The sequence below is a fragment of the Acomys minous genome, assembly GCF_964271855.1.
Source record: "Acomys minous genome assembly, chromosome: 8".
Taxonomy (NCBI): domain Eukaryota; kingdom Metazoa; phylum Chordata; class Mammalia; order Rodentia; family Muridae; genus Acomys; species Acomys minous.
The window spans coordinates 17,906,035-17,934,031 of NC_140489.1; the positions used below are offsets into that span (position 1 = coordinate 17,906,035).

The following is a 27,997-nucleotide window of genomic DNA, read 5'->3' on the forward strand; positions in this document are numbered from 1 at the left end:
ATGCTCTCTTCACTCTACCTACAGTATTTTCCAACTGGGAAAAGCATTTCCATAGCCCCAACAGTTGTGTATTGTTTCATTGGCTCCTAAAACATATTCAGCCATGCCTTGAAATACTTTCTGCTGAGGTCCAGCTGTGATTCCAAAATAGTTTTGAGATCAGGACCCTAGGTGACCTTCAGCTAATATGTTCTGGCTAGCAGACTAAAGGAAGCATCCATAGATCCATATTTACCCCCAGCCAATTGTGGCTATGCAGGGGTCCTAAAACCACGGTGCCATGCCTTATCCCATCTGCCAAATCAACCCCGTTCTTTTGCTAAGCAGGAGCCCACGTCTAAGTTCCAAACTACAGAGTTAAATATGTTACATTTCCTATTATATCCATTTTTCCTCCAAGGTAAGATGAAGGGATCCTCCCAACCTCTTCTTGCCCAGTAGCTCTCTAAGAGCTAGGAAGACCCCTTCGTGGTGTGATGGTATAAACCTATAATTCTAGACTAAGTGGGGTGGAAACAGGAAGATGGCAGTTACTTTTGAGGACATCCTGGACTACAAAGCAAGTTCAAGACAAGCCAGGACAAAGTTATGAAACCCTTCCTCAAAAGCACCTGAACTTTCTCCACTCTCCTTCTTATGCTCCCAACAAGTGTGAGGGACTAAGGAGTCACGAGCTGGTTTTTTGTCATCCTCTTCAAACTTGAAATCATGGCTTAACACACCCTGCACTACATTTTAATCTTTCAGCCCTTCGGAAAAGCATACCTCACTTGTCCTTAAGAAACAAAAATCTCCTTGCATAACGAGGACCATGTTGCGGTTGTCATTTTGTGTGAGGGATGATATGACCATTTTATTCAAGGAATGGTAGATTTTTTTTTTAAACAATCGGAAAAACAAAGTAAAAAGCAAGCTTAGTGCTTTCTCCTATCCAGTTAATTTAGAATTCTGACAGCAAATTTTAAGGAAGACATAGAGTGGCGACGCAGTGCATTCAAAAGTACAATTCTGTTTTTGTGGAAGACTGGAAAGTCCTTTAGACAGGATCTTGTGTAGCCCAAGATGGCTTCTGGCAATTGAGCCTCCTGCCTCCATGTTTTGAGAGCTAGAATTACAGATGCGCGCCTCCATACTCAAGTTTCAATTCATAATGCTTAGTCTTTAAAAAATGTTTTATCAGTTTGAAAACTGTGGTACTTTCTTGTATAAGTTCTTCTATCTTGGTCTGTTTTTATTTGTGTAGATGCAAAGGAGTACCATTTCACTTGTTATAATGAAGGGACCACGACCAACATTCGGATAATCAAGTTGTTCCTTTCCCATGACAATTTGGTAAAGTTTACTAGCTGACTGTATTATTGTATTATTGTGTCCATTTTAAGGCCATGTATAAAAGCAGTAGCACTGTATTCTCTCAGTACCTTCCACTGTACAGACAGGCAGGTGAGATTCTGTGGAATAGTTACTGTACTTGGACAGGGCAGTATATTTCATTCACCACTGAGCTCCCTGGGTAGCCATGCTCTGTGACCATGGTTAATAAGTGATGCTTACCTTTTTTTTTCTAAAACCAGCTGCAACAATCTTCATCTTTGGATGGATATGGAACCAATTTGTTCTTTTGAAATTGGACAGAAGTAGCCTGTCGGAGAAACATATGTCACATGACCTTAAGAAACAAAATTTTCTTTGTATTAACAAGACCGTAGTCGTTGGGGAAACTATGGCGATATGGATGCTTCCATTAGGTTGCTAGCAAGAACATACTAGCTTAAGGTCACCTAGGGTCCTTGTTAATTATAGCTCTTGAGACGTCTGTACCCTGTTTGTGACTTTGGACTATGGGAAAGGATGGATAGACTTACAATACAAATCTTAGGCCTGCTACTTACGGCTGTACGCCCTGAGACAAATTACTGTACCCTTATCTAAAAGCATGTTTGTAGATTAATTAATTTCATTTGTGTGGATATTTTGCCCACATCTATGTGCATCTACTACATAGGACCACACATATATGTGCATGTCTCATAACCATGTAGACAAGACGAGGGCATGAGTCTGTTGGAGTTATAGAGTTCTCAGCCACAGGGTGGGTACTAGTAATTGAAGAAAAGTCCTCTGGAAGAACAACAAGACTCTTACCCACTGAGCCATCTCTAGATTTCATTTTTAGTTTTAAAATTCATATTCTAGCCCATTTTTACATATTTATAGTGAAGCACATGTCAACTTAGCATTGTTTTAAATCATCACTTACATTTTTAAAGTGTTTTCATGTACATTCAAAGTGTTCTGTGTTCAGTATATCAAACTTAATCTTCACACGTGGCCTTTCCTGAGGGAAATCTTTTGCTTTGAGACTCTTTTAAAAATAAGACTTCCAAGACCAGCAAGATGCCTGGTGAGTAAAGTCAGTTGCCACCAATCCTGATAACCTGAGTTTGGTTTCTATTTTCAACATGATATAAAGAACTAGCCGGGCGTGGTGGCACACGCGTTTAGTCCCAGCACTTGGGAGGCAGAGGCAGGTGGATCCCTGTGAGTTCGAGGCCAGCCTGGACTACAAAGTGAGTCCAGGACAGCCAAGGTTACACAGAGAAATCCTGTCTCGAAAAACCAAAAAAAAAAAAAAAAAGAACTAAAGCCCTCAATTTTTCCTCTGACCTTCATATGTATGCTGTTATATATGTGTGCACACATGCACCATGTATGTGCATGCACACAGACACACACACACTCATGTATGCACATGCACACACAACATTTTAAGTTCTGAGGACATGCTTATAAAATTAGGTTTGCCCCACTGGAGATGGGAACCACTAAAGGTAACAGTCTTCATCAGCAGTTATTGTTTTACATATTTCTTCTCATTAATAAATTAGTGTATTATGCTTCTCCATATCAAAGTCTCATCGCTTATTATATTTCTCTCTTTCCTAAAGAAAATCCACTGTTTCTTCCAAGGTGACAGCGAAGATTATTCAAGGGCAGTTTTGGGTGTTTTTACAACAGGAGGCACTTCTCCCAGCATACTAGTAATGAACAGTACATACATTAGTGTCTTCCACTTTCATTTATCGCTGGTAATTATGTCTTATTTTACTTTATGGTATGTTGTTGCATGAAGCATACTCTTTCTTATTGATTGTCTTTTTACAAGTCAGAAAACTCAGTAATGTTGTATCTCTACAAATGTTTTCAATCCAATAATATAGTCTGATATAGTAAGTTGTTAATTTTAAAAGGCATAGTTTTCAAGCAATTAAAACACATTAAAAATGATGGTGATTAGTTGGGAGGCCTGGTGGCACTCAGAGGAAGTGTAAGCAGGGTACCAGGATGAGACCTGATAGCCTGTGATCTTATGGTGGGGGAAGAGGTCACCTTCTGTCACAGATCTAGAGGAAGGGAACAGGGGGAGAGAGGGAGGGAGAGAGGGTGGAGCGGGAAGATACAAGTGAGGGGATAACAATTGAGATGTAATCTGAATAAATGCATAAATAAGAAAGAAAAGAAAAATGTAAACTACAAAGAGAAAAATAAACTTACAAAACAAAATGATGGTGGGGACGATGATAAAACAAATTAGCCAGATACACTGGCACATCCCTATAGTTTCAACATTTGAGAGATAGACACATGAGGATTGCTGTAAATTCAAGCCCAGCCTGCAATACAGGGCAAGGCACTACCTCTGCAGCCCAGCAAAAACTAAGTCATTTAGAAAAATGTAGTTTAATAAATTATTTCTATTGCTTTCTGTATATCTGACATTGTTTCTCCTTAGCATCAATCGCTTCCAGGATTTTGCAATGGCATTCTGTTAGCAGTAAACTCTCTGGAATTGATCTCTCAACACCTACAAAATATTTCACTTTCGTTTTAAACAAATTTATTAAGATAAATTCACATTCTATTCACCCACTGGACTTACATAGCTCATATATACAAACTCACTAGTATATAATTCTTGAATATTTCAACGTCTTGAAAGACAAGATATAAAAAAGTCTTTCCTTTTGGTGCTTCTGCTCCACCTTAAGCAGCTCAGCTTTCCAGTCTGTTCTACTTCAATGAGACGACTTTGCTCCTCAAGCAACAGTCTCTGCATTTTACAATAACTAGCGCGGCTCTGTTTCAGGTTGCTTTCAAGCTCACTAACCCAAAGTTTAGAGGAGACCACCTCTCCAACTAAATATTTCAGGGCACATTTGGCTTCCAGAGTCGTAGCAATATCCTCCCAGTGTCGTTTTGACCCGTGTTCACTTTCTGCGTCCAGGAGCCTTTGCTGTAGGTCAGCAATCTGAGCACTCCTGAGTTCCATTTCAGCCTCCAGACTTCCAGTCTGCTCTGTAATAGAATCCGCTGGCTCTGAAACATGACCACATACTTCATCACTGGCGGCTGCACACCTCTGGAGCTTAGGAGGCGTGTTCTCCCCGAGTGCCTTGTTTTCTTTAAGCTGAGCCACATCCCGGGCTAGGATCTTTCGCTCTTCAAGAAGGTCATTCAGATGGCGTTTGACTTCCTCAGTACTGACCATCACTTCAATTTCACCTTTAAGCCAGTTCTTCACTCGTGTGTCTGTGCCTTCTATTCCACGGCTCTGCGTCTCTTTGCGTTTTTCTGCTGCTTCCCGTTGCTTTCGGAGGGCATCCTTGAAGTGCTCTTTGGCAGCTGCTGTCTCTTTAGCTATATGCCTGAGCACATTGGACTGTTTCTGGAAGTCTCTTTCTAGTTTAAGCAGCTCATAGCGCCTTTTACGGTCTTGTTCTTTTAACTGAATTACTTCCTTGCCTTTCTGCTGCTTCCACTGTCTATAGCTGTCCATCGGCTACATCTGTGCAGGGGACCTAGGCCCAGTCCATGCATGGTCCTTGGTTGGTGCCTCAGTCTGCGTAAGCCAATCAGAGAGCAGGCCAACAGCAGGCAGAGTCGGGGAGTGCTGTGGTTTTGGCTTCAGTGCACTCCAGCACCTTAAATTGAGGAATTTTTTTTCCTGATGGAATTGTTTTAACATGTCTGTTGAATACTATACGAGTGCTTTGACTTCTGTGTTTAACCTTTATGTTGGTGCCATGCTGTCTTGATATTGTGGAGTTGTGCTAAATTCTGAAGAAGCTTCAATTCTTCAATTGACTCTTTTCCCTTGTCTGAGTCTTTGGTTTATTTAGTTTTAGGATAACTTTACCAATGACTACAAAATAGCCTGTGTTCAGTGTGTAAATAAATTTGGTTAATATTTCCAGTTTGATAATGTAGAATTTCCAACTGATAACCATGAGCCATCTTTTCCTTTTCTTAGCTCTTTGATTTCTACCAACAATCTCATACAGTTTTAAAGAGTTTATCTTTTATATTTATTCCAATAAATCTATTCCCACATTTCCTTTTTTGTATACTTGGTTTTGTTTTGTTTTGTTTTTTTTGCAACTTTTCTAAACTTATTTTAAGTTGTAACAGATTCAGTCACCTAAATTTTGAAAGGTAGTTTTGTCAGGTATATGATTTTTCATTGGCTTAATTTTCTTTCAGCCTTTGCAACACGTCATTCTAAACTTTTAATCATTCTTCCTATATGTGGTGTGTCATTCTTCTCTACATGTGCTTAAAATTTTCTATTTCCACTTTCCTGACTGGAATATTTGACCTCCCGTTTATATGTATGCCAAATTTTTTTAAGGCTTCAATAATTATTTCTACATTTCACTTATTTTTCTGATTCTTTTCTTCCTAGGACTCTATGAAATTTTTAGAAAACAAGATTTTACCCCAGAAGTTTTAAAAACTATTAGTTTTCCATTGGCCATTTTCCTTTTTTTTTCTAAATTTAACTAGTATGTAAAATTATGAAAATCATATGTGGTACTCGGGGCTTCAGATGGTATTTGAATACAGGTATATAATGTGTAATAGTTGCATGAGACTAAATATAGACTCTCTTCAAATGTTTACCATCTTGATAGTTCTTGTCTTGTTTTGCATTTTAGTTTCTTTTTATTTGAGACAGTATGGTAGCTAACAGTATGTTTTAACTTTAAAGATTAAAAAAAATGACTCTACCATGTAAGCCCCTAGCTTGTACAATCTGTACCCTAGCTGCCCCACTTCCATTTTCCCTAGACATTGAAGATCTTTTTTTTTTTTTAGATCACTCTTAAAACTGCCTGTTCTTTAAAAAAAAAAAATTAACTGTCTCTGCTCTTCTTACAAAATAGTGGGTCACAAGTCTAACCAATACTTCTGCTTTTGTAATCAAACTTACTTGCAGTGCTTAAAAAGATACTTGCAAGGCCCAGGATGTAACCTTGTGGGTTCTGCCTTTATGAACCTTAAAATGACAGGGATTGAGAGTGCGTCCTGAGAGTGGTCTCAGGTACGTTCCCGGCGACAGTCAGTCCTGTCTGTCTAAATAAAAAGCCTCTTCTTTGTTAAATATTCTCATGGTCAGACAGCTGAATCTGTGAGCAACCCCAGGCCCATAAAAATAGCATCTTATGTGTTGTGGTGAAAGTATTCAATTCCCTTTTTCTAACCTTGTGAACTATGTAGTAGATTATTACCATCTCCAACCATGCCACTGCTTCCTTCTCAATATGGGAAGTAGGGGCTACCTCTGACATGGACTCTGGTGCCCACTTTGATCACTTCCCCTTGGCGGGGCAGCCTTGGCAGGTCACAGAGGAAGAGGATGCAGGCAGTCCAGATGAGACTTGATAGGCTGAGGTCAGATGATAGGGGAGGAGGGCTCCCCCTTTCTGGGGACTAGGGGAGGAGGGAGATGAGGAGGGAGGGTGGGACTGGAAGGGCATCAGGAAGGGGGCTACAATCCAGAGGTAAAGTGAACAAGTTAAAAATAAAATAAATACTAGGTAAAAATGTATATCTCTAATTCATTTTTTCTTATTTCTCTTGTCCAGTCTCTGACTGATCCTATGTAGCATGTATTTTACCTCAGTTGCCATACTTACAGCCTTATTGGTTGCATTTCTACTCTTTTGGGATTATCTATGCATTCACTCATTAGGACAGTTTCCTTCCATCTATGCACAGATTTGTAAAAACAATATTTAATCCATTGTCTGTTCACTGAAATTGCAGTCAGCTGATTGTCTTTATTCCTACCCCCCCCCCCATAATAGCAGTTACATTTGCCTGTTTGTTTTTCTACCTGGTCATTTGTTTGTTTGTTTGTTTGAAAACTGGACACTGCAGCTAACGTGTGTGTCAACTCTGGATACTGGTTTGTGCTCTAAGATAAGAAGTGCTGTTTTTGCTGTCAGTCTAAAAAGCAAATAATTTCCTTGGTTAAAAAACAAACTGTGAAATGTCTTACCTATATAGCTCTGCTGGTTGTTTTCTCTGTGGGTTCGTTTTTGGCTTCCACTGGTTTTCCTTTAAAGCTGTTCTGCAGGTGTTCTCTGGACTGGTGTAGCAGGAGGATTTAGACGTGTAATCTATGTCAATCTTAGAGCTCCTCATTCTTGCTGCTCTCCTGCTCCTGGGAATTCCTTCTTAAATTTCCAAATGCTCTGCCAGCCTAGTGCCTTGGCCATTACTTATCAACTCAGAAATGATTCAACTTTGTGCTTCCTGGGCTGTTGCAACATGTGGCTATATCATTATATATCTTAATAACATTACCATCAATCTACTATTACCAAGAATAATGCAAACTACACTTGAACATATACCATTTCACTCATATGTGAGGATAACATGGGAAAATCCCTAACAGTGATTTGCTAGAGAAAACTCTTTATTTATATGTACAGGCATTCAGATATTTTGACTAATTTTACTTTTAAAAGGTTGGTCAGAATATTCTAAAAATAAGTGTTGTTATTACCATTGTAAAAAATTGTATTCTGATTTTTCTTTCTTCAGTTCAACAATCGGTTGTTGTGGACGATTGATATTCCTAGAGAAAACATCACAGTAAACACAGGTAGGAGAGATTGAAGTAATTCTTGGACTCATGGGTCTCTATTGCCAAACATAGCAACATTGACTTCATGTAACAAATTGAACTTTGACTCATGTGCTGTGTGACAGACTTGTGCTGGGGAGATGCAACCCACGCGTCTACTCACTCCACAGAGGGAGCCAGCGACAGACCAAAGCGACTATCACACCAGTGTCCTTCATGGTGAACCCCTGAGTCTTTCCAGGGCTTACTAACCATGTTTGGGGGGTTACTTAGGAGAAACATGGCTAACTCAGATGCAGCGACATGACCAGCAAGCCCCCCCCAACATGGGTTGTGACTCCCAGAACCTGCAGTACAGTAGCTCTACAAGCTTGCACACAGCCCCACAGTCAGACCTCTCTCTCTCTCTCTCTCTCTCTCTCTCTCTCTCTCTCTCTCTCTCTCTCTCTCTCTCTCTCTCTCCCTCCCTCTCTCTCTCTCTCTCTCTCTCCCTCTCTCTCTCTCTCCCTCTCTCCCTCTCTCTCTCTCTCCCTCTCTCTCTCCCTCCCTCTCCCTCTCTCTCTCTCTCTCTCTCTCTCTCTCTCTCTCTCTCTCTCTCTGTCTCCTCTCTCCCCCCTGGGATGCCTGCTCAGTCGCTACCCCAGCAGCAGCTCCTGCACTCCCTCACACAGCTGGGTGGAGGCACTCGAGAATCTTCCATGTTTCTGTTCTGGATTTGTACCCTGCCCTTTACCTCCTGAAACTGGTGAGCCAAGGCTTTTGCTCCCTGGAGGAAATGTTTCCATCTGGAGAGAATGTTGGAGAGAATTTGGAGAAGTGTGTCATACAACATCACGTAAGTGTCCAATATAGTTGTGTGGAAATACTAGTAATTATTTCTGGTTTATCTGAAATTCAAGTGTAACTGAGCATTTTATCTGCCAATCCTACAAGTTGACTGTGCAAACATGTACAATATTTATACCACGCTGGATAGTTTGACACAAGCTAAAGCAATCTGGGAGGAGAAAGCCTCCATCGAGAAAATGCCCCTCTGAGGCGTAGTTAGTTGGCTCTGTTGGTCCTATTGTGGAGCTCCTGTCACCTCCAGGTCCTTCTATCCTTCCCTCCACTTTTCCACAAGACTTCCTATGCTTTACCCAGCATGTGGATATGAGTCTCAGCTTCTGTTTTGATCTGCTGCTGGGTGGAGCTCCTCAGTGGACAGCTATGCTAGGCTCCTGTCTGTAAGCATAGCAGAGTCTCATTAATACTGTAAGTGATTGGCTCTCTCCCATGGAGTGGGTCTCAGGTTGGGCCAGGCATTGAATGGGCATTCCCTCAACCTCTACTCCATCTTTGTCCCTACGCATTTTGTAGGCGGAGTAAATTTGGGGTCCAAGTTTTTGTGGGTGAGTTGGTTTTCCCTCCCTTCATTGGGAGTCTTGTTTAGTTAGAGGGTGTCCTTTTCAGTCTCCATGACCCCTGCTACTAGTGGTCTCAGCTAGAGTCACCCACATATCCTCCAAGAACTCTATCCTGTCTTGGGTCTCCAGCTTGTCACAGAGATGCACCACCTATGGTTTCTCTTCTCTCTGCAGGCCCCCTGTCCTCCTGCCCCTGGTCTCCCCAGGTCTGGTCTCCACCCTCATTTGTCTCTGCACACCCTCTCCTCCCTGTTCCTGCTCTTCAATCACTGCCACCATCTAGTCTATTTCCCCTTCTAAGTGAGATTTAAGCACCCCCACCCCCACCCCCACGCCTCGGGTCCTCCTGGTTATTCATCTTCTTTGGGTCTATTAATTGTAGTATGTTTATCCTGTGCTATATGGCTAAATTTCTCTTATAAGTGAGTGTATACCATATGTGTGGTTTTGGGTCCATGATACCTCACCCAGGGTGATCTTTTCTAGTTCCACCCATTTGCCTGCAAATTTCACGTTTTCCTTGTTTTTAATAGCTGAGTAGTATTCCTGTATAAATGTGCCACAGCTTCTTTATCCATTCTTTGGTTGCAGGACATCTGGGTTGTTTCCAGTTTCTGGCTATTACAAATAAAGCTCTTATGAAATAGTTGAGCAAGTGTCCTTTTTGTATGGTAAACCAAGTTCTGGGTATAGTCCAGGAGTGGTATAGCTGGGTCTTGTGGTAGAGGCATTCCCAATTTTCTGAGGAAGCATGAGATTGATTTCCAAAGTAATTGCACAAGTTTGCACTCCCACCAGAAATGAAGAAGTGCTCTTCTTTCTCTACATCCTTGCCAGCATGTGCTGTCACTTGGGATTTTTTTATATTAATTTTTTATTTATTTATTCTTGTTACATCTCAATGGTTATCCCATCCCTTGTACCCTCCCATTCTTCCCTCCCTCCCATTTTTCCACTTATTCCCCTCCCCTATGACTGTTCCTGAGGATATGCTCATAGGGTATCAAGTCTTATTTTAGCCATTCTGATGGGTGTAAGATGGAATCTCCGTCGTTTTGATTTTCATTTTCCTGATGACTAAGGACTTAGAGTATTTCTTTAAGTGCTTTTCTTCCACTTGAGATTCCTCTGTTAAGAATTCTCTGTTTAGTTCTGTACCCCATTTTTCAACCGGATTACTTGGTTTGTTAGTGTTTAATTTCTTGAGCTCTTTATATATATATTGGATATCAGCACTTTGTCAGATGTAGACTGGTGAATATCTTTTCCCAGTCTGTAGGCTACCATTCCTTTGCCTTACAGAGGCTTTTCAGTTTCAGGAGGTCTCATTTATTAATTGTTGATCTTAGACCCTGAGCTGTTGGTGTTCTGTTCAGGAAGTTGTCTCCTGTGTCAATGAGTTCAAGGCTCTTTCCCACTTTCTGTTCTAATATATTTAGTGTATCTGGTGTTGTTAAGGTTTGTTTTTTACCTACTTGGACTTGAGTTTTGTGCAGGGTGATAAATATGGATGTATTTGCATTTTTCTACATGTAGACATCCAGTTAGAAAAGCACCCTTTGTTGAAGATGCTTTCTTTTTTCCCTTGTATGGTGTTGACTTCTTTGTCAAAAATCAAGTGTCCATAGGTGTGTGGGTTTGTTTCTGGGTCTTTGACTCTATTCCATTTATCAACTAACCTATTTCTGTGCCAGTACCATGCAGTTTTTATAAGAATTGCTCTGTAAAATAGCTTGAAGTCAGAGCTGGAGATACCATCTCTTTTCTTGTATAGGATTGTTTTTAGCTATTCTGGATTTTTTGTTTTTCCATATGAAGTTTAGAATTGATCTTTCAAAGTATGTATAGAATTGTGTTGGTGTTTCGATGGGAATTTCATTGAATCTGTGGATGGCTTTTGGTCAGATGGCCATTTTTAACTAAGTTAATTCTATTGATCCATGAGCATGGGATCTTTCCATCATCTGATATCTTCTTCAATTTATTTCTTCAGAGACTTGATGTTCTTGTCATACAAGTCTTTCACTTACTTGGTTAGACTTACTCAAAAAAGATACTTTATATTATTTGTGGCTGTTGTGAAAGGTATTGTTTCTTTCCTACCCCATTTGTAGTTTGTATACAGGAGTGTCACTGATTTTTTAAAATTACTTTTGTATCCAGCCACTTTACTGAAGGCGTTTATCAAATGTAAGAGTTCTCCGGTAGAATTTTTTTTGGTTACTTATGTATGCTATCATATCATCTGAGACTAGCCATACTTTGACTTCTTCCTTTCCAATTTTTATTCCCTTGATCTGCTTCATTATTTATTATTATTGTTCTAGATAGGACTTAAGTAATATATTGAAGGAATATGGTGAGCATAGGTTTCCTTGTCTTATTCCTGATTTCAGTGGAATTACTTTAAATTTGTCTCCATTTAATTCGATGTTGGCTATAAGCTTATTGTTTATTGCCTTTATTGTGTTTAGGTATGTAACTTGTATCCCTGATCTTTCCAAGACTTTTAACATGAAGTGGTGATGAACTTTGTCGAATGCTTTTTCGGTATCTTATGCAATATATGACCATGTGGGGTTTTATTCAGTTTGTTTATATGGTGGATTATGTTAATGGATTTTTATATATTGAACCACCCCTGCATGCCTAGGATGAATCCTACTTGATCATAGCAGGTGATAGATTTGATATGTTCTTAGACTTTGAAGGTAAGATTTTAATGACTGCATCTATTTCCTTAGGGGTTATAGGACTATTTACCTTCTTTACTTTATCTTGCTTTAACTTTGGATAGTGGAATCTATCTAGAAAAGTGTCCCTTTCATTTAGATTTTCCAATTTTGTGAAGGACACGCTTTTGAAGTAAAACCTAATGATTCTTTGGATTTCTCCAGTGTCTGTTGTTGTGTGTCCCTTATCATTTCTAATTTTGTTGATTTTTTTTTTAATTTTGTTGATTTGAACAATGTCTCTCTGCCTTTTAGTTAGTTTGGCTAAAGGTTTTTCTCAAAGAACCGTCTCTTGGTTTCATTGATTCTTTGAATTGTTCTCCTTGTTTCTAATTCATTGATGTCAGCTCTGAGTTTGATTATTTCCTTATGTCGACTCTCCTTGGATGTTTTTGCTTCTTTTTTTTTTTTCTAAAACTTTCAGGTGTACTGTTAAGTTGCTAGTATTAGGTCTCTCCAGTTTCTTTATGAAAGCATTTAGTGCTATGAACTTTCCTCTTAGCACTGCTTTCATAGTGTCACATAGGTCTGAGTATGTTATGCCTTCATTTTGGTTGAATTTTAGGAAGTCTCTAATTTCTTTATTTCTTCTCTGACTCAGTGGTCACTGAGTAGGGAGTTGTTCAGTTACCATGTATAGGCTTTCTGTTATTTCTGTTGTTGTTGAAATCCAGCAATAATCCATGGTGATCTAATAAATTACAATGGGTTAATTCAATTTTCTTGTATCAGTTGAGGTTTGCTTTGTGACCTACTATATGGTGGATTTTTGAGAAGAGTCTATGTGGTGCTCAGAAGAAGGTATTTTCTTTTGTGTTTGGGTGAAAAGCTCTGTAGATATCTATTAGGTCCATTTGATTCATGACATTTGTTTCATTATTTCTCTCTTTAGTTTCTGTCTTGGTGAGAACAGGGTGTAGAAGTCTCCCACTATTAACATGTGTGGGTCAATGTATGACTTAAGCTTTAATAATGTTTCTTTTTAAAATGTGGGTGCTCTTGTATTTGTGGCACAGATGTTCAGGATTGAAATGTCCTCTTGATGGATTTTTCCTTTGATGAGAATGAAGTGTCCCTCCCCATTTTTTGGTTTAATTTTGTTTGAAAGTCTACTTTATTAGATATTAGGATGGCTATGCCAGATTTCTCCTTGGGTCCATTTGCTTGGAAAACCTATTTTCCAGCTCCTTATTCTAGGGTAAAGTCTATCTTTGTTGCTGAGGTGTGTTTCTTGTATGCTACAGAATGCTGGGTCCTATTTACATAACCATTCAGGTATGTAAATTCCCTTATAAGTGAGTACAAGCCATTTGTTTCTTTTTGGGTCTGTGGTACCTCACTTAGGGTGATCTTTTCTAGTTCCATCCATTTGTCTGCAAATGTCATGATTTCCTTGTTTTTAATAGCTTGGTAGTTTTCCTGTATAAATGTCCCATGGCTTCTTTATCCATTCTTTGGTTGCAGGACATCTGGGTTGTTTCCAGTTTCTGGCTATTACAAATAAAGCTGCTATGAAAACAATTGAGCAAGTGTCCTTTTTGTATGGTAAACCAAGTTCTTTTTATTAGATAGTTGAGTCTATTGATGTTGGGAGATATTAATGACCCATGATTGTTATTTCCTTTTATTAGGATGTTGGTGGTAGTGGTGTGTTTATGTACTTGTCTTCTTTTGGTTTGGCTGCAATGAAGTGATTTATATCCTGTGGGGTGTAGTTAACCTCCTTGCATTAGAGTTTTCCTTCTAGTATCTTCTTTAGAGCTGGGTTTGTGCATAGATATTGTTTTAATTTGGCTTTGTCATGGAATATCTTGTTTTCTCCATCTATGGCAACTGAAAGTTTTGCTGGGTATAGTAGTATAAGTTGACATCTGTGTTCTCTTAGGGTCTGCAAGACATCTGCTTAGGCCTTTCTGACTTTTAAGGTCTCTGTTGAGAAGTCAAAGGTGATTTGACATGTCTATTTTTATATGTTACTTGGCCCTTTTCCCTTGAAACTGTTAGTATTTTTTTCTTTTCTGTATATTTAGTGTTTTGATGATTACATGGTGTCTAATCTATTTGGTGTTCTGTACACTTCTTGTATGTTTAAAGACACCTCTTTCTTTAGGTTGGGAAAAATAGAAATCATATTTTGAAAATATTTTCTTGTCCTTGGAACCAGGAATCTTCTTTCCTCTATTCCTACTATTTTTAGGTTTTGCCTTTTCATGGTGTCCTTGATTTCTTGGATATTTTATGCCAGGAACTTTTACAATTTAATATTTTAATAGATATATCAATTTCCTCAATTATATCTTCTTCTTCTAAGATGCTGTCCTCCATTTCTTGTATTCTGTTGATGATGCTTACCTCTGTGGTTCCTGTTCCTGTTCTCTTCTATAAGTGTTAATTCTTCCTTATCTGTTTGGTCAAACTTAGCATTGCCACCCTCACAGGTCCTGTTACAAGGTTTCTCTGTGTAGCCTTGGCTGTCTTGGACTTTCTTTGTAGACCAGGCTAGCTCAAACTCAGAGAGATCTGCCTGGCTCAGCCTCCCTGAATGCTCAGATTACAGTCATGTTTCACTGTGCCCTGCTCATTTTTATAACTTTTCCATTATTTCATCAGAAAAAAAATGTTTTCAGAAAAATATCTGAAATTTACCATATGGACATATTTCAAATGACTGTAAAATAAAGAAGTATCATTGTTGGTAATGTTCACATAGCTTCCAGTTTCACCAACATGACACATAACAAGTTTTTCATCTTTTATTTTTTAGACATTGCAGCTGTAGAAGAATGGGTAATAAGGCTCACAATGCATGAAAAAGTAAACATTTATAGTACTGAAGGTACCCTATTGGATCTTGTCCGAGGTAAATATCAGCATATAAAATAGAACAGAATTTACATGCTCTTTGACCAAACTTTGATGACTACCAGTCTGTGCCAAGTCCCAGATAGCCAGGATCACAGCCTCATAGTACAAGGAAATATATATATAATAAAATTTGAATATATACTTACATATATTTTATTTGAATAATCTTTTTATTGTGATAATAACATATACTTTCTAGTATTTTTAAAGATTTACTTATTTTTATTTTTATTTTATGTGTCTGTGTTGTGTACACATATGCCTGTGCACCATGTAAAAAGCTCACAGTGGCCAGAAGAAAGTGTTTGAACCTCTGAAACTGGAGTTACAGATAGCTGTGAGACACCATATGTGTGTGTATGTGTGTATATGTATATGTATGATATATATTTATGTGTATATGTGTGTTTGTGAGCATGTGTACATATATATATATGAATGGTTAATTTTTATTAATTTATTTATTTATTTACATTCTGATCACAGCTTTCCCTCCTTCCCCTCCCTCCTTTCAGTCTCTCCCTCTCACCTCAACTTCCCTCCCCATTTCCCCCTTCCCTTCCTCCTCAGAGAAAGGGAGGCCTCTCATGGAGATCAACCTGCCTTGGCATATCAAGTTGCAGTTGGACTAGGAGCATCTTTTCCTATTGAGCCTAGACAAGGCAGCCCATAAACGGGGAAAGAGATCCAAAGGCAGGAAACAGTCAGAGACAGGCCCTGCTCCACTTGTTATGGGTCCCACACGAAGACCAAACTACACATCTGTCACTTATGTTCAGGGGCCGATGTGTGTCCCATGCGTACTCCCTGGGTGGTGGTTCAGGCTCTGTGAGGCCCCTATGGGCCCAGGTTGTTTGATTCTGTAGGTTTTCTTGAGGTTTCCTTGACCCCTCTTCCTCCCTCAATCCTTCCTCCCCCTCTTTCACAAGAGTCCTTGAGCACCGCCTTTTGTTTGGCTATGGGATTGCATCTGTTTCCCTAAGCTGCTGGGTGAAGTCTCTCAGAGGACAGCTATGCTAGACTCCTGCCTGCAAGTATATAGGAGAATATTACTAATAGGGTCAGGAAGTTACTGGATGCTAAAGAGTTATCTTTAAGACACCATGTGGTTGCTGGGAATTGAACCTGGATCATATGTGCGTGCATGTGTGTATATGTATGTCTGGGTAGATGTATGTATATACAATATAATATGCAAACATGTGTTAATGTGTGTGAACATACATATGAATGGGTAATTTTTAATAGAAATCTTTACAGAAGACAAAAATATACACGTTATATTTGTGCCATTTGTGGTCTAGTCTAAGCAGTCACTGTATAAAGCTACTTCTTACATCTTTGACCTGATCTTAGATACTGTTCATTATATCACAGTATTTTTAAAAATATACATGTGTGCTCTCATTCACAATTCTGCCAGGTAGTTTGTTTGTTTGTTTGTTTGTTTGTTTGTTTGTTTTGCAGTTCTGAGGGTTAAACCTAGGCCTATGAGACCTAAGCGTTGCCAGCAAGTGCTTTATCACTGAGCTCCATCACCTACACATTGCAGTGTTTTTTTGTGAGGACCAACAGCAGAGCATCTTGCTCAGTTTTAGTCAGAACAGTTGAGGCTTTTGTCTTGTTTCTCAAGATAAGACCGAATAATGCAGCTCAACCTGTCATAAATTTAATACCCTCTTGCCTTAGCCTCCTAAGTGTCAGGTACCATCATAACCAGTAGAATAAATTATTTTTATGAATAACGTTAGCTATTTTAGGAGTTGGAGAGATGGGTTAGTGGCTAAGAGGACTGGCTGCTCATCCAGAGGACCCAGGTTCAATTCCCAGCACCCACATGGCAGCTCACAACTGTCTGTAACTCCATATCCAGGGGATCTGTCACCTGCACACAGACATACATACAGGTAAATTACCAGTGCATGTAAAAATAAATCTTTTTTAAGTTAACTATTCTAAGCTCATGAACACTCAGTGTTGTAGATGCTTATGCTTCTCTTTTTCAACTGGATGACATGAAATTAATAGCTTAATATTTTTCTGAGATGTGATTTCATTATATACCTCTGGATGACCTGGAATGTGCCCTGTACACCCTTCTGGACTCAAACATACTGAAATCCGCCTGCCTCCACCCTAAATTACTGCAATTAAAGGCGTGTGTCACCATGTCTCGCCTTAATTTTACTGATCACCTGTAGCACTGTATCATAAGGTTTTTTTAATTTCTCAAATTGTATCTCTTATATTTTCTTACCTTCTTTTTTCCTGTTAATACCAATCCAATATAAATTCCATGTAGACTGCAAAAAAATAGACTACATTTTTATTGAAGAAATATTTGGGTAGCCTTACAAAAAGTAATGAATTATCATTAGCCTCTGTTATCCATGCACCAATTAAAATCTGTCTCTACAGATAGGCCAGGCAAGCCTTTTAACATTTTGTACACCATAATTACAAAATCAATGAGACTTAAGTGTAATTTTAGAGGAAGAAGAGTTCTAAGCATACCTAAGAGATCTGTTCACCCTTTTGAATGCAATATTGTTTGTGATAAGAAAGAACTGGGAACATTGTAAGCATCTATAAATAGAGACACAAAAGCATACAGGTATGTTCCATTAAAGAGAGAAAATAAACACATATCAGAGAAAACTGACCTCAGAGAAATTGAGTAAAATAATCAAACTGCAAAAATGTAGTAGGTAAGGATCTGGAAGATTGTTCAGTAGATAAAGCATTTTCTTTAAAGCAAAAGCTACAAGACTGGAGTTCAGATTCTTAGGAACCCACATGAAATCTGAGCAGATATGGCAACTGCCCTTAATTAATTAAGCTTGGGAGACAAAGACCGAGGATGTCTTAGGAAGGGAAGAGGGCAAGTTAGCTAGCTAGACTAGCGAGAGCCTGGGAGCTCCAAGTTAGGGAAGAGATCTTGCCTCAATAAGTAAACAGCATAGCAATCAAAGAAAACACCCAACATCAACTTTGAGCCTCCATGTGCATGTGCACCTACACATTCATGTGTGTCTGCATACATACAAATACACACACACAAGCACACACATGTTTTATGTGTCTTATTATTGCTTTAGGATGGGACTATGGAGAGAAGTGGAGAATTTTCAATAGTGTGTATATTGTCTTATTTGCCTAACCAAAATTAAACTATTCACCAATAAGAGTATATGTAGTTCAGCAGTTGAAGAATTACCTAGCATGTGTGAAGCCCTGGGTTTGATTCCAAAGACCGTAAAAAAGAAAAAAATATTGAAAAGTAAACTGACAAAATATTGTACCTTGTTTACTTCTTTCATGCTTTCTAAAACTTAGGAAAAGAATTATACAAAGAAACCTGCAGTATTGGCCTGGGGATTCTGATACTTTGCTAACATACACAACTTTTAAGCATTAAAAAAAGACCAATCTAAAAGTCACTTAAAATGTTAGAAACTCTGAAATGTCACATATTGAGATACACTGCATTAATGTTTCATGTTTACAGTTGTTGAGGCACTACAGAAGCTCTATGAGAGTTTGCAGAAGTAGGATTAGTCGGTTTAAGCCGAGAGGACTCTTCCTTGCTAAAGCAGAGAAAATGGTGGCATAGTCGGTGTGTCCCGAATTCAGAAAGGCTGGCAGGGATTGTAGAAAATTTGTAGACTTTTTCCTAGCTATAACAAAACTGGAACAACTGAGTAGGAAGGTGATACATTCTGACCTAGGCTTTAGAAAGGGCCCCAGTGTTGAGTACTTGTCAGCCAGAGGCCTGACTCTTACAGAAGGATGGCAGGAATGGGATAAAGGCCGTGACTAGCACTGTTGCGTCACTACCATCAAGAGCTGTCTGTGATCCTCAGGCTGAGGTGCGTGCAGCGCAGATGCTGAGCAGTAGCAGCCCAAAGAATATACTTTGCAAGTAGAGCAGCTGGGATTCCTGATGTGCAGAGCTGAGGGAACTGGGAGCATCTAGGATGCATCCACACTTCTTATGGGAGCAATCAAATAGAGCAGCATCAATTCCTGGAAGTAAAAGGTATGAGGGGCAACACAAGGAAGTGAGAGTTGAGGAGGAAAGTGAGTGTATGGCTCTAAGTCTTTATTCACTATTGAACTCAAGGAGATACTTAAATATCCCATCTATACTGTTTTATATCTAACGCAGACTGTAATAGAACCTAAGCCATGCATTAAATTCTGTCTCCTGCCCATAAACTGCTTTAATCACAAGCCAACAATGACTTTCACATTAGTCATTTTTCTCTCTCTTACTTGGGCAGCAGTCAAACTTAATCACTCTCTGGGTTTGTTTCTGTTTCTCAGAAGCAGAATTTTTCTTTAATCAGAACAATTAAAGGGCACATGAAGACTTGGAGACTTTGCGAGGCTGTGGTGGCTTGGACAGGTGTGGCCCCTATAGACTCATGTGCTTGAATGCTTAGCCCATAAGATGTGGCACTATTTTAGGAGGTGTGGCCTTGTTGGAGGAACCAGGTCCCAGTGGAGGTGGGTGTTGGGGTCTTATGTATGCTCAAACTATACCCAGTGAGACAGTCTCTCCTTGCTGCCTTCCAAGGGGTAGATTTCTCAGCTCCTCCAACACTGAGTCTGCCTGAACACTGCAGCCATGCTTCCCGCCATGATGATAATGGGCTAAATAAAACTCTGAAACTGTAAGCCAGGCCCAGTTAAATGTTTCCGTTGATAAGAGTTGCTGTGGTCATGTCGTCTCTTCACAGTGATAAAAATCCTGAGACAGAAGTTGGCATCAGGGAGTAAAGTGTTGCTACGGTAGGCCTGTCCATGCTTTTGTGTGGAGGAATGTGCATTTGGGGGGGGTGGGGCGGTGGATTAGAGAAGCCGTGGAATGCTTTAATGGGGCTTAATAGGTCATACTAGTGTAAGCGTGGATGACACTGGTGCTGAGGGTGATTTGAACCCCAGGAGCTTGTTTGAAGAGGTTCCAGAATTTTCCTATGTTCCCTAGAGCTCATTCTTGTGGTATTTTGATGAAGAATTTGGCTACTTTTTGCTCTTGTCCAGAGTCTACCTGAGGCTAAGGTGAAGAGATTTAAATTAGTTACATTGGCAAGGGAAATATCAAAAACAGCCTAGCGTAGACTCTGTTTTGTGGTTCCTTCCTATGGAAGGATTTTGATGAAGTGGAGCAAGCTGAGCAAGAGGAAAAATACAAAATGAATGGTTCAAGGATTAAAGGGGCACCAGGAATAACAAAGCTAAAGCCTGTTTCCAAGAAGATAAACAGATTAAGGAAAAGGAAGGTGTGAAATGGAATAAAGGAGTGGTGACCTTGGAGCAAGATCCCACCCTCAGCTAAGCTTGCATTAGCGAAAAGGAATAAAAGCAAATCTGAGATCCAGGCTTGGTGGTACACACTTTTAATCCCAGCACTCAACTGACAGAGGCATACAAATCACTGAATTCAAGGTTAGCCTGATCTACATAGCAAGGTCCAGAACAGCCAAGCTTGGGCAGTGAAGGGAACCATCAAAATCAGATGGCTGGTGAAAGCTATAGTTGAACAAGGGGTCCATGTTTCAGCCCCAGATAGCAGCAGAACTTGGTAGCCTTGGCCATGTGGTTCTGGCTTTAGAGTCATCGATAGAAGGAAGGGGCAGTGGAATCACTCTCTGCTGGTGAAAGTCGCTGGTGACAGGCATGTGGCAGTGAGTCCCTGCATGGAGGCCCGGAGGGGCCGTTGTATGAAGCTGTGAAGGAAAGACCTGGATTGCTTTGGAAACTCCAAGAGGTTAGAGGTTCCAGAGCCAGGGGATATCTACCAAGAAAAGCCGCTAACAGGGAGGGAAAGCAGTTCAAAAGAAAAAAATGTGATGTACTCAAGAAAGCCGAAAGGACTTGGAGACCTGAAGAGCATTTCCACATCAGATGTGGAGATGCAGAGTCTGGAGTTTGCTCAGCTGGTTTTTCACCTTTCTTTGGTATTTTCCCACTATGCTCCCTTTCCTATGTTTTGGAATGGTAATGTGTATCATGTGCCATTGTATGGTGGAAGAATGTGATCTGGTTTGGTTTGGATTTTATGGGATTAGAATTAAGGGACTGCCTGAGTCTCAGAAGCAACTTTCAACTTTGGACTTTTAAGCGGTGTTGAAACTGTGATAGACCATGGGGATTTTTGAACTTAAATTAAATGCATTTTGCATTATGTTATCCCAAGCCTATGGTGGCCAGGCTCCTGTAGACTCATGCACTTGAATGATTAACCCATAGAAAATGGCACTTTTAGGAGTTGTGGCCTTGTTGGAGTAGGTGTGGCCTTGTTAGAGGAAGTACGTCACTGTGGAGGCAGCCTTTGAGGTCTTATATAAGCTTAAGCTAAGCCTAGTGACAGTCTCTCCCTTTGCTCTCTGAGGACCAAGACCTCTTGGCTCCTTGCCCAGCACCATGTCTACTACTGCACACTGCCATGCTTCCCGCCATGATGATTATGGACTAAACCTCAGAAACTGTAAGCCAGCCCCGATTAAATGTTGTCCTTTATAACAGTACCCATGGTCATAGTGTCTCATCACAGCAATAAAACCCTAACTAAGACAAGGGCAAAAAGGATATCGTTGTAAATGGAAGTTTCCATCAGCAAGTCATTTTCCCCGCAACTGACAAGTGGTAAATCCCAACAGAGGTCAGTGTGTTAATCTTATCAGAAGCTTACCAAAGTTGTCTATCAGTCAGATCAACTTTCCTGATCAGTTTCTCAGCTCAGAAGGCTTTTAGGTCACCAACACTTCAGTTCTTATAAGACTACTTAAAATACAGGACCTGGCACCAAGCAGATTTTACCTTAAGGGCACAGGCACTAAATCAAACCTCCTTGTTCTCTAAGGTCTGGTGCGAATGGCTTGCAAACATTTTACAGCCCATGAAGTCAGTCCCTCACCACAAGATCAGGCGTCCACAGCAACTTGGTGCCGCTGAGTCCCTAAGGCTGCCATTTCTTCTTTCTCTTTGTGGCTGTAGGGAGACTGCACAATGCCCGAACGGACAGAAATTGAACAACTTTTCTTACCTCGCCCAAAGTAGGGGCAAGAGGGACACTCCCTAGGGCATTTGGATGTGCGGTTGATTTTCTGGACATCTGAGTAGATAGACCCACAATGTAAAATATAAACAACTAAGAACTGACTATTAGCTGTCTCTGTTGTGAGAAGTTCTTTGACTCTGACTTTTTTTTTTTTTAATCACACAGCAGTATTCTTGAAAGTTGCTTTGAACTACTTTGTACTTTTCTGGTATATTTTTTTTCCAAAAGAAAAAAAAAAGGTTTTTATTGTGAAATTTTAAATAAGAAATGTTTGGGTTGTTTGATTTTGGTTTTGTTTTCCAGTGTTCCTCTTCCCTAGAGGAAAAAAGCAATCTGTTTCCATGTATGAGAGTTTGACCTATTTCATATCCATGTAGGATTTCTAAGTGTTAAAATTGTAACACTTATCTGATTAAGACTCCCAAAGAGGATTATTGCCTACTCCAGCCTGGTGAGTCAGAGTGCGGTTTGATTCTTCAGTTCCAGTGACATTGGGGGCCACACGGAGATCCCAGGGAGAGCCCCGCTCATTCTAGCATTGCATGGAATGCTTCTCAGAGAGGGAAGAAAAGCAGAAACGTCTAAATGAGAGCTTAGCAAAAACAAAAGCAGGGAATTAAAAGACAAAATATATCAATTCCTGAAACACCAGCTATTGCACAGGAAAGACTCTGACCACGTGTGCTGATAAGCGAAAATGTCTCACATTGGGTTGCTTTGTTATTGTCCATCTATTCCCAACTTCTACCTATTCCCTCGAGACTTCAGTCTCTTGTTACCTGACGATAACATCAATTTTCTCTGCTCCTATTCTGAGTTTATTCTTTTTATTTATTCGCTGCTGTTTTGATAGGATTGCCAAAAAAAAAAAAAAGGAGCAAAATGAAATGTGTGTTTTTGAAACAGAAGCAGATTCCTAAATTACAAATATCGTTGTTCCATGTCCGAGCTGTTACAATTCTAAACACAGATCATGTGACCATGTATTTGCCATATATGGCTAACGCAGTGCCTCCCATCCTAAATGCTCTTTAGCAGTGTGGCCTTGCCAGAGTATTATTAAGAGAATTTCATTCTTTCTCCTTTGTAAAATTAAAAACTGACTCATTTTTACTTGATTAAGTGTGAGGTCATATTATACTCATGTATAACGTTTTTATGTGTATGGATGTTTTGCCTGTATACATGTCTGTGCATCAGGTGTGTGCCTAGTGCCCTGGGAGGCCCAAAGAGAGCGTTGGATGGATCTGCTGGAAGTGGAAATTCAGACAATATTGAGGGGCTCTGTGTGTGCTAGGAATCAAACCCGAGTCCTCTAAAAGAGCAGCCAGTTTCTTTTTTCTTTTTTTTATTTCCACGTGCTTTCCTGATGCACTTCTGCTAATGACAATTCTGTTTCTTATTTTGAGTTTATTTATTTGGTTATTCACTTAACATCACAATCACAGTCCTCTCCCCCCTCTCCTGCCAGTCCCTGTTCTCCCTCTTCCACCATCCCCTCTCTTCTATCCCTCAGAAAAAAAAATGAGCTCCCCTGCCCACCCACTCCAGCTCACCAGGTCAGTTCAGATCAGGAATGAGTTCATCCTCTTCTGCGGTGGCCTGGCAAGGAAGTCCCACCAAACAGAAGTGACCTAAAAGCAGGCAGCAGAGTCCATGTCAGAGACAGCCCCCACTCCCCTGACTAGGGATCCCACATGAAGCCCGAGCTGCCCATAGGCTACATGTGTGTAGAGGACCTAGGTCCAGTTCATGTATGGTCCTTGGTTGGTGCTTCAGTCTTCACAAGCCCCTCTGGACACTGGTTAGTTGGCTCTGTTGTTCTTCACGTGGAGCCCCTGTCACCTCCAGGTTTCTTTATTCTCCCCCGGCACACACACATTGCCACAAAACTCCCTATGCTTTGCCTAGTTTGGCTGTGAGTCTCAGCATCTGCTTCCAACTGCTGCTGCGTGGAAGTGCTCAGAAGACATCTCTGCTAGGCTCCTGTGTGCTAGCATAGCAGAGTATCGATAATTGTGTCAGGGGTTGGCTCTCTCCCATGGAGTGGGTCTCAGATTGGGCCAGGCATTGGTTGGGCACTTCCTCAATCTCAAGCAGCCATCTCTCCAACCTCAATATATTCCCTATGCCCTTTAGACAATCAAATATTTCCTTTATGTATTTCTCCTTAAACCTTTAAAGGAAAGTAGTGGTGTTCCAGTTTCAAGAGTGCTGCCATTACTTACATGCCTAAATTTGTCTTTCACAGAGCCTATTCTTCAGTGGAGTCTTGGACCCACGTTGAATAAAACGAAGCTTATGCAATTGCTTCCATATGTGATTGATATCAAAGTGGCAAAGTGCCCCTGTGCCAATGATGTGGCATTAGTTGCCTTTGTTTTTAATTCAACACACAGCGGTGAGTTTTAAGTTTGATTGGATGCTGGAAGTAACCAGTGCTTTATAATTGTTAAGGGTGGTTTTAAGCGGAGGTACACACTAAATGTGTACAAAGAGTGAAGTTTGTTGTTCACCCCTACACCTCTTCTACTTGCCAGTGTGATGGACTCGGAGAGACACACCTCTGTTGCGGCCTTTGCCATGTGAGTGGTGACTTAAATGTGAGCTTGATGGCATATGCTTATAAGCCCAGCCACCTGGCAGTGTGAGGCAGAACAATTGAGTTTAAGGTTAGACGGAGCCACTTGTTAGACTCTGTTTCAAAATCAACCAACCAACCCGTCAGTCAACCAATAGACAGCTGCCTTACTGACTTGTCCTCTGTTCTTTGTGAGTTCGTTTCATCTTGCCAGAGATGGTTTGTTGCTTCTAGTCTACTTTTTCTGCCATATATAAATCAGTATTGTTATGGCAGAGCCATTACCTTCTTGTATTTTCCAACTGTTGTTAACTATCCAATGGCATATAGAGGGAAAATAGCTATTTTTCTCTAGACTCTTGTTTACAACACTTGAGGCATCAAATGTATGGATTTCCCACCATGAGCAGTTTTTGCTATTTACTAAAGATGCCAAGTGAGTAGCCTGGACTCAGGGAGACCCTCATGAACACTTACCAGGGTAGTGTCAGGATGTTATAAGGGATACAGGTAAACAGCCAAACAAGAGGTACCAAGAGCAAGCTCTAGACAGTCCCAAGTACAGGAAGTTCTGTCCTATGATGTTGCTTCACACCATCTCTAGGACTGGGTGTGCATGGCAACCTACCTAGCTAGGGACTTTGAACTTTAAGATTATCAGGGCTTCGGGGACCAGACAAGGCTGCCCACTTTCTCCATGTCTCTTCAATATAGTTCTTGAAGCTCTAGCCAGAGCAACAAGACAACAAAAGGAGATCATGGGGATCCAAATGGAAAAGGAGGAAGTTAAAATATTCCTATTTGCAGATGATATTATAGTGTACATAAGTGACCCCCAAAATTTCACCAGAGAACTCCTACAGCTGATAAATACCTTTAGCAAATTGGCTGGATCCAAAATAATTCAAAAAAGTCAGTAGCCTTCCTATATACAAATGACAATCATGCAGAGGAAGAAATTAGGAAAACTACACCCTTCATGATAGCCACAAGCAATATAAAATATCTAGAAGTAACTCTAACTAAGCAAGTGAAGGACTTGTTTGAAAAAAAACCTTCAAATCTCTGAAGAAAGAGATTAAAGACAACATCAGAAGATGGAAGGATCTCCCTTGTTTGTGGATTGGGAGAATTAACATAGTAAAAATGGCCATCTTACCAAAAGCAATTTACAGATTCAATGCAATCCCTATCAAAATACCTACACATTTTTTTAAATCATTGAAAGATCAATTCTCACTTCATATGGAAAAACAAAAAACCCAGAATAGCTAAAACAATCCTGTATAATAAAATAAAAGACCCTCAGGAGGAATCTCCATACCTGATCTCAAGCTGTATTATAGAGCAATAGTAATTAAAACAGCATGGTACTGGCACAGCAATAGGCTGGTTGATCAATGGAATCGAATCAAAGACCCAGATATGAATCCACACGCATATGGTCACTTGATTTTTGACCAAGAAGCCAAACCTATTCAATGGAAAAATGATAGCATCTTTAACAAATGGGTGCTGGTCTAACTGGGTGTCTACATGTAGACACATATTTATCACCATGCACAAAACTCAAGTCCAAGTGGATTAAAGACCTCAATATGAAAGAAGAGATACTAAATCAGTTAGAAGAAAAAGTGGGGAAGAGCCTGGAACACATTGGCACAGGAGACAACTTCCTGAACAGAACTCCAACAGCCCAGGCCTTAATGTCAACAATTCATAAGTGGGACCTCATGAGGCTGAGAAGCTTCTGCAAGACAGGAGACAGTGTCAAGAGAACAAAGCGACAGCCTACAGACTGGGAAAAAATCTTCACCAACCCTACATCTGACAAAGGTCTAATATCTAAAATATATAAAGAACTCAAGAAATTAAAGACCACCAAACCAAATAACCCAATTAAGAAGTGAGACTCAGAACTAAACAGAAAATTTTCAACAAAGGAATATTGAATGGCTGAGAATCACTTAAAGAAATATTCAACATCTTTAGTAATCAGGTAAATATAAATCAAAACATCTCTGAGATTCCATCTTACACCCATCAGAATGGCTAAGATCAAAAATTCAAGTGACACCACATGCTGGCGAGGATGTGGAGAAAGAGAAACACTCCTGGTGGGAATGCAAACTTGTACAACCACTTTGGAAATCTATCTGGTGCTATCTCAGAAAACTGGGAATAGGGCTTCCTCAAGACACAGCTATTCCACTCCTTGGAATATATCCAGAAAATGCTCCTCCACACAACAAGGGCATATGCTCAACCATGTTCATAGCAGCCTTATTCATAATAGCCAGACCCTGGAAACAGGCTAAATGTCCCTCAGTTGAAGAATGGATAAAGAAACTGTGGTACATTTACACTATGGACTACTACTCAGCTATTAAAAACAAGGAAATCCTGAAATTTGTGGACAAATGGATTGAGCTAGAAATGATCATATTGAGTGAGTTAACCCAGAAGCAGAAAGACTCACATGATATATACTCACTTATAATTGGGTACTAGCCTAAGGGGCATGTCTCATGAAAGTCTTTACTTACCAGAAGATTGGGATAGATGTGAGGACATTCCCCTGGGACTGTAGGTAAGAGAAATATAGGAGATGGGGAAATAAAAGAATCCAGAGGATCTTAAAAACCTACAAGAAGAATATCATGACGGGTGGATCAGGGCCCAGGGGGGTCTGCTCAAACTATTGCTCTAACCAAGGACAAGTAGTAAACATGGAACCCCTACTCTGATCTAGCCAATGGACAGGACATTCTCCACAGTTATGTGGAGAGCGGGAACTGACTCTGACATGAACTCTGGTGCTCCATATTTGACCACCACCCCTCTTGGTGGGGAGGCCTGGTGGCACTCAAAGAAAGAATAAGCAGGCTACCAAGATGGTACTTGATAGCCTATGACCATATAGTGGGGGAGGAAGCCCCCCATAGTCAAAGACCTAGGGGAGGGGAATACGGTGAAAGAGAAAGGGAGGGAGGGAGGGAGGAGAAAGGGAGGGAGGGACGGGAGGATACAAGTGATGGGATAACAATTGAGTTGTAATCTGAGTAAATTAATTAAATAAAAATAAAAAGTGGAAAAAAAGATTATCAGGGTTTTATCTCACCTGAGGAAGTAGTCTCTCCACCCTCAGCAAATGATGTATTCCTGCCTCAACACCTGAAAAATTGTTTTATCCACCTTTGAGTGAAGAAATTCTTCCTTATTGTATGGTAAGCCATCAGTGGCTTTTTCTGAAGGAGATACCAGGTAGGACAATTCTGATGTCTCTCAGATCCCACCAAGAGGCACTTTTAGACAAATAACGAGAATTAAGGTTAAACAGGCTATTAGAGGGGAGATAGAAAGTGTAGTCCATGAGGATGTGTGCTGAGGTGAAGGATAAGTTATTGTAAC

The 27,997-nt window shown here is 40.2% G+C and overlaps 1 protein-coding gene across 1 annotated transcript in view; it reads left to right on the top strand.

The window, feature by feature from the left end:
- CATSPERB (cation channel sperm associated auxiliary subunit beta) overlaps window positions 1-27,997 on the top strand; it is a 120,045-nt gene that overhangs the window by 5,962 nt on the left and 86,086 nt on the right. The window contains exons 3-7 of the mRNA XM_084791578.1: window positions 1,244-1,332; window positions 2,949-3,089; window positions 7,894-7,954; window positions 14,839-14,934; window positions 24,257-24,406. Of these exons, the coding sequence (XP_084647704.1) occupies window positions 1,244-1,332; window positions 2,949-3,089; window positions 7,894-7,954; window positions 14,839-14,934; window positions 24,257-24,406 (537 nt within the window). The remainder of the gene's footprint in view (window positions 1-1,243; window positions 1,333-2,948; window positions 3,090-7,893; window positions 7,955-14,838; window positions 14,935-24,256; window positions 24,407-27,997) is intronic.